Raw genomic sequence first — 11,731 nt, 5'->3', positions numbered from 1 at the left:
CTGAGGGCTTTTATACACACTGACACCACCCCTGTCAACAGAGCCCTCCTTTCTGACTCAAGCCCCCATAGCTCACACCCCCAACACATTTATGGAAGGTACTAGAATATCTATTTGTGGCAGACATAGCACTCAAATGGAATCCAACAGGAAGGCCCTCCCCAGTGACAGCTGACCGGTGAACTGTTAAACTTTCCTCCCTCATGCTGTATGTAATCCCCCCAACCCCCTCCCCTCTGGACGTCCCAAAGAGCCAGAAGAATCTGGGAGGCTGCTGGAAAGTCAGACGCCTGCTGCGCACATACAAAACTCAGACTTAGATATGACTAACATGCTGTTTTTAACATGGCTGTGTCTGACCATGACATCATGTGATATACAGTAGGCTACAGGCTGTGCTACGCTATTATCAGCCTCATATTAATTACACAGTGCAATGTCAGACATCATTTTGTGACGTGGATGCAAATGAATATTGCACACACATACACCCATAAATACAAACACAAATACACTATTGAAGGTTTAAAAAACAAAAAGTTTTTTAATATTACTTAATAATAACACTGAATTTCATGATTCATCCTCAGGTCCTTTGTGAAATAATGACACACAAGAAGATGACTGACAAACAAACTTTGATCTACATGTAATTACCACAATATTCAGGTCAAAGTATTCACAATTGCCTGTTACTGTATCAGATATATGCAGTGTCTTTTTCTGCAGCCGCTCATGTTATTAACATCACCAGCGGAGGAATTAATAAGCTGTGGTTTCTCAAAGCTACTGACAGCCTGACAGACTTTTATTGCTGCTGTCTCTGGCTCTATGTGTATGTCATAGATGTGTTCACACTGGCACTCTCATGAGATGTTCTGCATTAGCTCCTGAATTGCACCCTGTCACCCTGAGCTTATAGGATCCAACTATGAGGTAAGTCAGAGGGTTCACAGTCTCCCACAGACTCCTTGAAGTTGCAATCAAGTTTTTTTCCTTCAGCATCACTGTCAGCAGGAGGTATGTTGGATTAAATTTGCTTAAATATTATTGGATATATCCCTAGAACCAAACAAAACAATACATTTGAGAATTAATGAAAAGATCACTGATTGAATCAATTCTTTTGGTGTATTTTTTTTAGTTTTGCTGCTCCAATTTAAAGTTACACTTCTGACACAAAGCTTTTGTGTGGGCATGCGGTACAGGCGTACATGCCCACTGGTCAACAGCTTTGTGAGTGACAGTTAATGTCCAAGAAGTCAGACAGTGGGGTAATCCATGATAGCTGGTTAGCTCCCACAGTAATTTAGCAAGCTATCTCAAAGAGAGGGGAAGAAAATGAAACAGATAGAATGTGAAGCGAATTTTAGATGCAGAGCGATTATATACAAAGCACAGGTGTAAGTAATGACACTAACGATGGCTCCATTCCATTAATTGTCTCAGTAAGCCATGTCAATGAGTGAGCATCATAGACTGTTTATAAAGATGGATGTAGCAAGGTGTCACGTCACCCATTGGTTTGCACTTGAGTCGGTTTGAAGCCCAGAGTTACAGCTTATTGTTGACGCCGTTTGCAGCCAGGACCTTCCACATAAGGAGTGTGGGGTGTTGCCTTTCATGTTTTGGAAACATGCCCCACTACCCTGGATGCAAGCTAACGCTAGCTTACTGGGAACACCAAGCACTGCACACTTGAGCTAATGTTAGTTACTTCAGCTAAATTGTGCTAATAGGGCAAGTATTGTAATCAGGTAACATTAAACTTAGTGAAATATTGTGACAATAGACCGACTCAGTGCGAGTCCTGGAGCTGGGAGAGCAGCAGGTGAGCCAACTGTCAATCACAGCTGTCAATCAACGCCCATATGGCAGATATCAAAGCTAATAGAAGTCTTATTAATGGAGCAATAATTCCCAAAATGATCACCAGCATGCTTTTTAGAGGGCCCAAATTTAGAGATTGAGACCATAATGACTCGCTGAACTGTTGAATTAGTACTTCTAGAGAGAAGTTTACGCTTTTTGAATAGGTGTCAGTTCTAGTGACACTTTAAAGGTTCAGTGTGTAGAATTTAGTGGCAACTAGCAGAACAGACTCGGCAGAAATGGAATATAATATTCATAAGTATGTTTTAATTAGTGTAAAATAATAAGAATCTTTGTGTTTTCGTTACCTTAGAATGAGCCCTTTATATCGACACAGGGAGTGGGTCCCCTTCCATGGAGCCTGCCATGTTGCACCGCTATGTTTCTTGAGAGAGTCTTTTATGTTTTCTGCGAGTTTTGCAGCCTCCGTAGGTTCTTCTACATGGTGGAGGGTGAGGGGTATTCAGTTGGTTGCATTCTGCAACCTCACCACTAGATGCCACTAAATCCTACACACTGGTACTTAAAGGTACTTCTGCACTGGCTTCAGCCTCAAGTTGTGGTAGTTGCCGTTTGGTGAGCATGCACAACACCGAGGCCCTGGAACTCGCTCACCTAAAGGGAATGCAGCCATCAGTAATGTTATTAATTCCTCCGGTGCTTTTCCTGCTTTAACAAGTCAAAATGTCTGCCGTTAAAAGGGTCTATTGATGCAAAGACGCATCAGCAAAAGTTGATCATCAAGATAATGCTAGCATGTTGATGTTAGCCTATTAAACATTACACTTATGTTCACCATTTTCACTATCTTATTTTAGCGTATTAGCATGTGAATATTTGCTAACACTAAACACAAAGTAGGCCTACAGGTGATCGCTGATGAGAATGTCATTAGTTTTGAAGGTATTTTTGGTCATAATAGTATTGGATAAAATTACATTTTGACCAGGTGATGGCACTAAATGAAAAGTCAATCAAAGTTATTAAGATTCATCCTCTGGGGACCATGAATGTCAGTACCAAATTTCACAGCAATCCATCCAATAGTTCTCTAAATAAATAAATAAATATACAGTATATTTACATTAAAAAAAAGCCAAATATGTTTTTGATATTTCCATAAAAAAACATGTCAACCTCATGATGGAGGTAAAGTGACAAAAGTCATTAGGATACACTAGGAACCATGAATGTATGTACAAAATGTGCCAAAGATGTTGAGATATATTTCATTGAATAAATAATGTATCCTCTAGAGACCTTGAGAAAAACCTGGTGAAAAATGGGCAGCAAAACTGAAAAGTGACAGTAAAACCACAACCCCAATGAGTGAAATAAAATTAGTGAATATTGTAATTGAGCATAATTTTAATTAAATTAAATAGTTAAGTTTTATATTTTTTTAATTTTGATGTCATATTTTGTTTTCAAATTGTTTTCATAGTTTCAATGGAATTTCTTAGTTTGATTCTTGATAGATAGCTCAATTACTATTGAAACCAATATAATTCCATAGAGTTACAGTATGTTACAGCAGCTGGTGGTGATATATCCACACTCCTTAAAATAGACCACATCCTCCCATCAGTCCTGTAATAACTGGCTGGGCTGAAGGTTGGGGAGCTGGAGAACATTCTAGTTCATTTTTGGGATGTTTCATGGTTTCAGTCATGTGTAGCAGGTACTGGAAGGTTCTCATTATTGCCATCTGCAGGCAAAAATATGCACAACACCTGCACCTGCTCTCTACAAACAATGAACTCTTAAAGAAAAAGAACAACAGGAGAATTTGATAATTTCCCCATTTGTTTTTGTTTATTGTCAGGTATAATAACTTGTACACTACAAAGAATGACTTGTAGAACCAAAGGGGCAATGCTATACTTGAATTAAAATAACAGGTTCGCAGAGTATCATAGTAGGTTATACTGGGAATGCAACACTGTGCGAGTGACGTGAGACTTGACGAATGGTTAGGAAGACTTAAGGTGATCCCTGATTGTATCGCCAGTTTGTTTACTCTACTACTGAAACTGTAGACAGAGGAGGCATTACAGAGCCTGCTGGTGTCCCTGCGCTAAGTTACATCACATATATTCTCCTCTTGAAGCTGGTAACCAGGGGACCTCTGACAGAAACACGCTGTGGCCCATTATACAAGGGATTAGAGTATGCGGTGGCTGGGAACATACAGTCGAGTAGAATAATGGACTCTCCGCTCTGTGGAGGGAGATGTTTTGGTTCTGCTGGAGGCTTTGTCATGAGAACAGAAGAAAAAATCTGATCCCTCGCTCCTCCATACAGGCAGAGCCACAATAGCTTGCATTAAAATGAACCATTACAATAGACCGGGATGCCATAACAGCAGTCGTGGGAGTAACTGTAGGCGAAGATTCAGTTCCACTGGCTAAAACCGGAGCAGTCAACATAAGCCTTCGCCACAGTCAAAAAACTATTCTGGGTGAAACATGGACACATACAGTACATCTTCAAATGGGAATACATCTGCAGCAATCTCATCTTCAAAGCATGATCCAACTGCTTTACAGCTCAAGGCGAAATCATAAAGAGTTAAATAAATTAAACAATAAATAACCCAATAAATAAGAAATAAATACAGTGTATTCACAAATAGCTGTGGTCAACACAAACGTGTGCATGGAGACTTTTGCAGACAGTTTTCCTGTACAGTACCATACTGCAGCCTTAGTTGCAGGCTACAGTGGAGCACACATAAATAATTAACTCCTTGGTCATTGCAGAGGAGGTGCAAGTCACACACACTCACATGCGCACACACTCACACACACTCTCACCCATAACATCAGGATTAGCAGAATCAACATAATCATTTAAACAGGGAAGAGAGTAAAAGTACATAATATATCCCCCCCCCTCCCCACCCCTCGTCCCATTCACCTCTGTATGCAGGCGGCTGACATACTGTATAGGTCAGAGGGGAGCACAGATGCACCCTGGCACCTTTAATGACGGCCGGGTATTCTCCTACGAGCAGCAAGTCTCCCCTGATGCATCATGCTAAGTTGCCGTCAAACAAACCTCTTCAAACTATATGGAATATACAGTGCATAGTTTACAAAGCCAGAACTTAAAAGTTACATCTATACAGACAAACCTATACAATACAATTCTTATCATAAAAAAAGGTCCTTCTTTTTTGCTTCCTATTTCATCCGCCGACTTCTCTTTTGTTCTCACTTTTGTTGATCTGTGTGCTTCAATGAAACAGAAGTCTTTGGGAGATGATTACATGATGAGAAGGAAAAACAACAACAAAAAAAAAAAAGTCCAGTTTTCTGACATGTACAGTAAGCTGTTTACCGTTGATGTGTCCTCTTTTTGTCTTCTACTCAGCTCCTATTTTTAGGATATATACATTTATATAGTATATAGTTTTTATGTTTTTAATGGATTCATTTTTGGTTGCTTTGTGGAAGAAGAGAAAGAAAGTGCTAACATACAGCGAGATTTGTTCTTTGGGCTCTACCAAATTAATTTTTGACACATGATAACCCATTTCCTTGTATGTGAAGACATGAACAGTGACAGCCAATTTCATAGTAATGTGCTATATCAAAATACATTTCTCCTCTTTGATCCGGGCTCTGCATTAGAGAGAGATAATGGTCTAGGGGTCGAGGAGTTTGGGCCCCTGGACTGTACAGCAGTGTGGGCACTGTCGAGGGCTTGTTAGAAATACATAATGACTGAACCGGAGCACAGTAATTTTGAACTTCTCCTCTGCTTGTTTTTTTGTTTCCCTTTCTGTGCCGCGTTCCGCTCAGAAGCCGGGGCTGTCGTAGCTGCTGCGGCTGTAGTAACTGTGGTGGCTGCGGGAGCGGCTCCTGCTGCGACTCCAGCTCCGGCTCCGGCTCCAGCTTCGACTCCGGCTCCTGCTGTGGCTTCGGTTGTGGCTGCGGCTGTGGCTTCTGCTGCGACTATAGCTGCTGTAGCTGCGGCTACGGCTGCGACTGGACCGCGAGGGGCTGCTGTCGTCGCTGGACGACGAGGGACTGGGTCGGTAGTACGGGATCGGCCGCTTCCGGGCGCTGCGGAGACGAGAGGGAGGGTGTTAACATAGGACAAAGACAACAACTGTTTGACGAGTTAGTGTCAGCAGCATCTTCAGGCATTTATTTGATGCTGATGTCAACACACATGATGTATTAAGAAAAGATTTGGTTGGATGAGAGCAAATCAGTGTTAGGTTACAGAGGTGGTAGACTTATGATCAGTACAGGATCTGAAAGAGAGCAGTTATGTGGGTTAAAAAGTCCAAGCTGTCTAACCCCACACACACACACACACTACAGTTGCACACATACATATAGCAGAGAAATGCATGTGGTTAGTTTAAGCGCTTAGATTGCCTTGTTAATAGCCACCCTGGAAGTGCTTCCTGTAAGGTAATTAGCTGTTAGCGCCCAAAAGAACTTCTTCTTCACAGTGGAGGCCAACACCCAGGAAAATCAACATTCAACAGTGTGGATAGAGATGAACGCTATCAAGGTGTCCCTGCTGCTACAAGTCATTTCAGCAGCGCTGTAGATAACTCTTTAGCCTTGTATTCTACAATATATCTGCCATGGGAATCCACAGCCGGTGCAATAGAGAGATATGCACTTAAACAAACCTTGATAGCATTTTAATCTCTGTATCCCTGTGTTATAACATTAGCGCATAACCGTAGTGGGGTGTAGCTTTTAGAGTTGGTTTATTTGTGTAAATTTCAGGAAGGAGATGAATGAGGAGAGAGAGAGGACAGGGGAAAAGAAGAAACAGGAGGAGGCCACGTTTACTCTGGGGAGCTCTGATGGTTTTGCTGTTCAGCCAAGCTTCTGGAGTCAGACTAGCAGGGTCCTGCTGCACGGCAACTGTTACCAGGGTAACTAGCCAGCAGCTCAGTTCAGCAGCAGCATCCCGTTGTCTCGGCATCAGGACCTTTAGGACTGGAGTGGAAGATGACAAGGTACACACGTTTCACCCATGTCTATTTGCACTTGTATGAGAGAGCATAGAGGTGACACGGTGAGTCATCTTTAACACCACAGAAACACTTCACAGGGATGTGTGAGCTTTTCTTTTTATGTTTTTAATAATGAACTACAAGCCTCAAAGAAGTTTCTGTGGGGAAAAGATAAAATGATCAAATCATGAATAAGAAGCCAGTTCACTAATAAAATAGTTTTGTAGAAAGCTTAGATGACTGCAGATATGTTAAGTCTAATTCAAACATATTGTCATCAGCAGAGGATACCAAATACAGAACTGCAGACTTGTAAATGGTTGTAAAGAAATTCACTGATGAATGTTTAATGGCACACAATAAAATCAAACAAATCAGTAAATCAATACATAAAGATATCAAACAGACTAAATCAAGCAATGGAGATTAATTCAATACATATAATCCTTTCATTGTATTTCTGTTCATGATTTCTGTATTGACTTTATCTCCTTATGTACATTGTCTCAGGCTTACTCTGTTCTCTTATTTTAACTTCATGTTTCAAAAAGCAATATACTGTTATAATTGATGTTAATATCTAAATACATTAATATCTAACTAAATATGGAATTTATAAATGAGCTGAATTCACTGATGAATCTTACAATTCAGTTTTTAACGAGGGAAGTATTTAATTCCTATAGAAAATCAACATGGCTCAAGTCACGTATTTAGTTAATCTTCTAAGTTTTACATTTACAGACATTTAGTTCTGATACTATTGGTCATAGTTTTGTGATTTGTTTTCGCAAACTAAAAATTAACATCAGCCTCTATGTCTCTTGCCACCAGCTGTGTAATCACCACATCCATTTGCTCCGGCACGTTTTCAGTTTTACTTTGCACAAAAGATTTAATGGATCATAACATGGTTCTTAAAATTTCCCCTTGTGAGTTAGAGCAGGGACAACTCCCCTCATTTTATTGCGTTTGCTTGTCATTGTTGTAATTTGAAGTTATAACAGAACGACTTTTGCCCCATCATGAGTGCATAGCTGTAAAATTACGCTTAAAATTAAAATTGTGTTTTAAGTGCAGAGTGTAACCTACATTAAAGTGTGTCATATTTAAGTGCTGCTAATCCCAGACATAAAAAAGCTGAACATAAAATTCAAACCGGTCAGACTCACTATGACAGACTGACAGAGTCTCTCAGGGCAGCCTGCATTGCTCTGGTGCTCTGCTTGAGGAAGGTCCACATAAGTTGTGAATAAATATATGTCCAAATGGAAATCTTAAAAACATCAGGAGGTGTTTATGGACAGCTGTGTTACCTGGTGATCCTGCGCGCCTCCATGAAGCTGGGTGAATCTCTTCTCCTTTTGCGAATGGGTGAGTAGCTGCGAGAGCGGCGGCGAGCCCGGCTGTCGGTGTCGGAGCGGTTTGGACTGTCCCTCTCTCTGCGTGAAACACAGAACACCGTCAGAACAGGAACAACAAAGCACATGAGAATGAAAGCTAACTGTGATGCAGGAGGGGGGGGGGGGGGGGGGGGTCTCACCTGGAGTTGTTCTGTCTATTGTGTGGGGACTTTGCCTTGCTGGGGCCTCTGTCTCTGGAGGCAGAGGATGAACGCCCGCTGCTCCAGGAGCTGCTGCGCTGTCGGAGGTTCTGTTTGCTCCGTGTCTCCTCTTTCTTCTTGCCCGACGTGTGTGAGTGGCGTCCTGGAGATGCTGATGGGCTCCGGTGGTGCGCCTGCCCCCGACTAGAGCGGTGGTGACGTTTGGAAGAATGGCCACCTTTTGTCCTGGGGTAATTGGCAGAATTGTAAGTTTCTAAATGCAGGAAATGTCAAATAATTCTCTAACAATAATAATAATTTAACAGCTAGGCTAAAGTGGGAAATTCCAGCCGTGATAAGAGTCTGAAAATGTGGGCACCTACAGTGAGAGACAAATGAGGGTTTTTGTGCTTACTTTCTCTGGTGACGGGAGGTCCTCCCTCTGTGAGTGTGGTTATGCTGGGAGTGAGCCGAGTCGCTGCTGTTTGCAGGGGAGTGGGGGCTCTTATTCTGGCCTCTCTGGCTCCCTCTCCTCCCTGACGCCTGGGTTACGGAGCTCCCTACAGCTGTGTTCCTGCTGTCCACACTCCCAGCCTCTCCTGCTGTGCACATCTGTCCTGTTTGGCTCCTGCTGGGGGCGCTGTGGAGCTTGTGCTCTCTCAGCAGAGTGGACTGGATGCCTGCAGAGCCAGCAGTCAGGAGACGGAGCTTCTGTAGAGAAATGATGACCAACAAAGGAAAAAAAGAAAAAAAAAAAAGAAAAAAGGACATAAAGAGCATTAGAGTGTTTCCAGGTTGGTGATTGAGTGCTACGGTGTACTTGCCAAAAGAAGGTAAACATCTAAAAGAAAAAGATCTAGGTTTTCTCCATATGGCTTATAGATAGTCCTCTATGGTGCAGCGCATGCAATACTTGGCATGCAAAACCATAATGAGTTGAATAAATCATAATTGCAAAAACAAACAAACAAAAAAAAAACTAGGAAGAGGAGGAAGAGAGGGAAAAAATAAAAAAACTGTGAACCAAATAAGTTTAAGAGCAGAGGCAGAAAGTACAGAGCTACAGATTTTGTAGAGTAGAAAAAGAGGACTTCTTGAGTTTTTTAGTAATGGTTAAAAAAATGAAACAAAACAGAAAGAGAAGACAACTTGACGGAACATCACAGAAATGGAAGGAACAAAATAAAGATCACAATTATTGAATCAATCGAATCAGAAAACAAATCGTCTGCTACTCAATTTTCTCTTTCTGGATTTTTTTTTTCCTGAAGACAATTGCTGAGATGTGAACAGCGACCCATTTTCTTTGTTTTTTTTTAATGGTTACTCTTGTTTAACTCCCTTCTGGTTAACATCCACTTACCAATAAAGTGGTATTCCCTCCTTTAGTAGGTAAGGTATGAAGAAAAGGGAAAAGTGGGGCAACATAAGTGCATCATTAGATTCACAAAATGCAAGAGAAAAAGACACAAAACCCTTCCCTGCCAGTGACTCATGAGACAATGCATGGAAATCAATGGAAAAGAACTCAAAAGCAAAGAGGAAAACCACAATGTGCAGGGAATCCCTCACACAGAGAGTAAATCCTCTGGGCCCAGTCACCTTCCTAAACATCACAGAGCAACTGGCTGGTGAGAGTTAAAGGTGTTTTCTTAACCTTTTCTCTCTCTGTGAATTATCCTCCACACTTTTATTTCACTGCCTGACATGTTTACAGGGTAACTACCTCACATTTTTCTGGCTACAAACTCTTTGATACAGAACACTCAAAGTTGTTACAATAGCAAGTTTCTTTTAATGTACTTCCAGGGAGTTTTTGCTACATAACACCAGTGAGTGTTATGTTATTACTGAAATTGATTTGGGTTCATTTAATGGCAGTCAGGACTTATTTTGTGGGGGAATTGACTTTCATTTAACAGCCCTGAAAAAGCATTTAGTCAGTGAAATTGCATCTCACTGCTAAAACAATAAGAATGTGATTGGATCTTTTGGCAGATAAAGTGAAAAGCTGCTTTCAAAATCCTGAATAGACTAAATTATCTTGAAGCTAGCAGTTTTCAAATGATCACCGTCTGGAAGTATAAGGCAGGCTGTTTTTCTTATTGTCAAAAAATCTCATGAAGAGACCACAATTAACAATGAATTGATGCTACTGTGTGTATTTCTGGGTGCCGTAGAGCACAGAGTGGGTGACATGTTCCTTCATGAAAATGGGCACTACAGATACATTGTCAAGTACCAAATGTGTATTAATCTGCAGCTGAAAAAAGTCCCCAACAAATGAATGATTAACTCCTGTTGGAGTGATGTTTGATAAAATCTACACTGCCCAGCGGTTTTAGGAAATTACTGAGCTTTATCCCGAGCCACTAGCATGGCTCTAGGGATAGCAGTGTTATTCAGCCCACCACTTTGGTCCAGACAAAAATATCTTGACAACTATTGGATGAATTGCCATGAACTTGTACAGGCATTCATGGTCCAAAGACAATGGATCCTAATGACTTGGATGATCCCCAGACGTTTCTTCTAGCGCCACGGTGTGGTTGATATCTTGGGGAAATGTCTTGATAACTATTGGACGGATTACTATGAAATTTGATACACACATTTATTCCCCCCTCAGGATGAATTGTAATCACTTTGATGATCCCCTGACTTTTCATCTAGCGTCATCATCAGGTGAACATTTCAGTTTGTCCAATACTTTGGTTTCTTATCAAATACCTGTAAAACTCTTCACACTCACATCAGCCTGATCTGTACTTATTGATTAGTGCTAATTAGCAAATACTAGCATGCTTAGACACTAAACTAAGATCATGAACATGGTAAACATATATCAGCTAAACAATAGTATGTTAGCATTGTCATTGTAAGGATGTTTGCATGTTGATGTTAGCATTTAGCTCAAAGCGCTGCTGTGCCCTAAGAACAGCCTCACAGAACTGTTAGCATGACTGTAGACTCTTAGCCTTGTTAAAATAAATATTTTTTGTGAGTTTTTAAAATACTGCGTCTTCAACAGGAATGTATTGGCTTGAGACTGAGTGCCACAGACAAGATAAGGAAGGTGTAAAGTATTGACAGACAGAGTAACACATTTTTGGTCTTTTCAAATGATTTGTTGACAGTGAGAAAAAACATACTAACCTTATCCTTTAATCTGTGTATGGTGGAGTGAAAATATATTCCAAGTCTCCATTTTAAGCATCAACAAAAACAGAACTTGGATAAGTGATTAAATATGAGTTTAGGGACTGAAACCAGTGATGCACAGTTACAAACTGCTCATTTTAAGCAGGTCATAAAAAGAGGGCAAGTCT

At 40.9% G+C, this 11,731-nt stretch overlaps 1 protein-coding gene and 1 long non-coding RNA gene across 3 annotated transcripts in view; one reads left to right on the top strand and one right to left on the bottom strand.

Annotated features, from left to right (window-relative positions):
• Positions 1-4,781: 4,781 nt before the first annotated feature.
• srrm3 (serine/arginine repetitive matrix 3) overlaps positions 4,782-11,731 on the bottom strand; it is a 74,191-nt gene continuing 67,241 nt past the window's right edge. For both annotated transcript variants that reach the window (XM_044371178.1, XM_044371177.1), the window contains exons 11-14: positions 8,818-9,113; positions 8,403-8,648; positions 8,176-8,301; positions 4,782-5,942 (exon numbers count right to left, since the gene is read on the bottom strand). In XM_044371178.1, coding sequence (XP_044227113.1) covers positions 5,675-5,942; positions 8,176-8,301; positions 8,403-8,648; positions 8,818-9,113 — 936 coding nt within the window. In that variant the 3' untranslated portion in view covers positions 4,782-5,674. The remainder of the gene's footprint in view (positions 5,943-8,175; positions 8,302-8,402; positions 8,649-8,817; positions 9,114-11,731) is intronic.
• Positions 5,917-11,731, top strand: part of LOC122995810 — a 59,208-nt gene continuing 53,393 nt past the window's right edge. Inside the window, exons 1-2 of the long non-coding RNA XR_006406860.1 lie at positions 5,917-5,999; positions 6,627-6,862. This is a non-coding gene — a long non-coding RNA (uncharacterized LOC122995810). The remainder of the gene's footprint in view (positions 6,000-6,626; positions 6,863-11,731) is intronic.

This window comes from Thunnus albacares, chromosome 13 (genome assembly GCF_914725855.1).
Source record: "Thunnus albacares chromosome 13, fThuAlb1.1, whole genome shotgun sequence".
Taxonomy (NCBI): Eukaryota; Metazoa; Chordata; class Actinopteri; order Scombriformes; family Scombridae; genus Thunnus; species Thunnus albacares.
The sequence above is the reverse complement of the archived record's forward strand: the minus strand, read 5'-3'. Positions and strand labels throughout refer to the sequence as shown.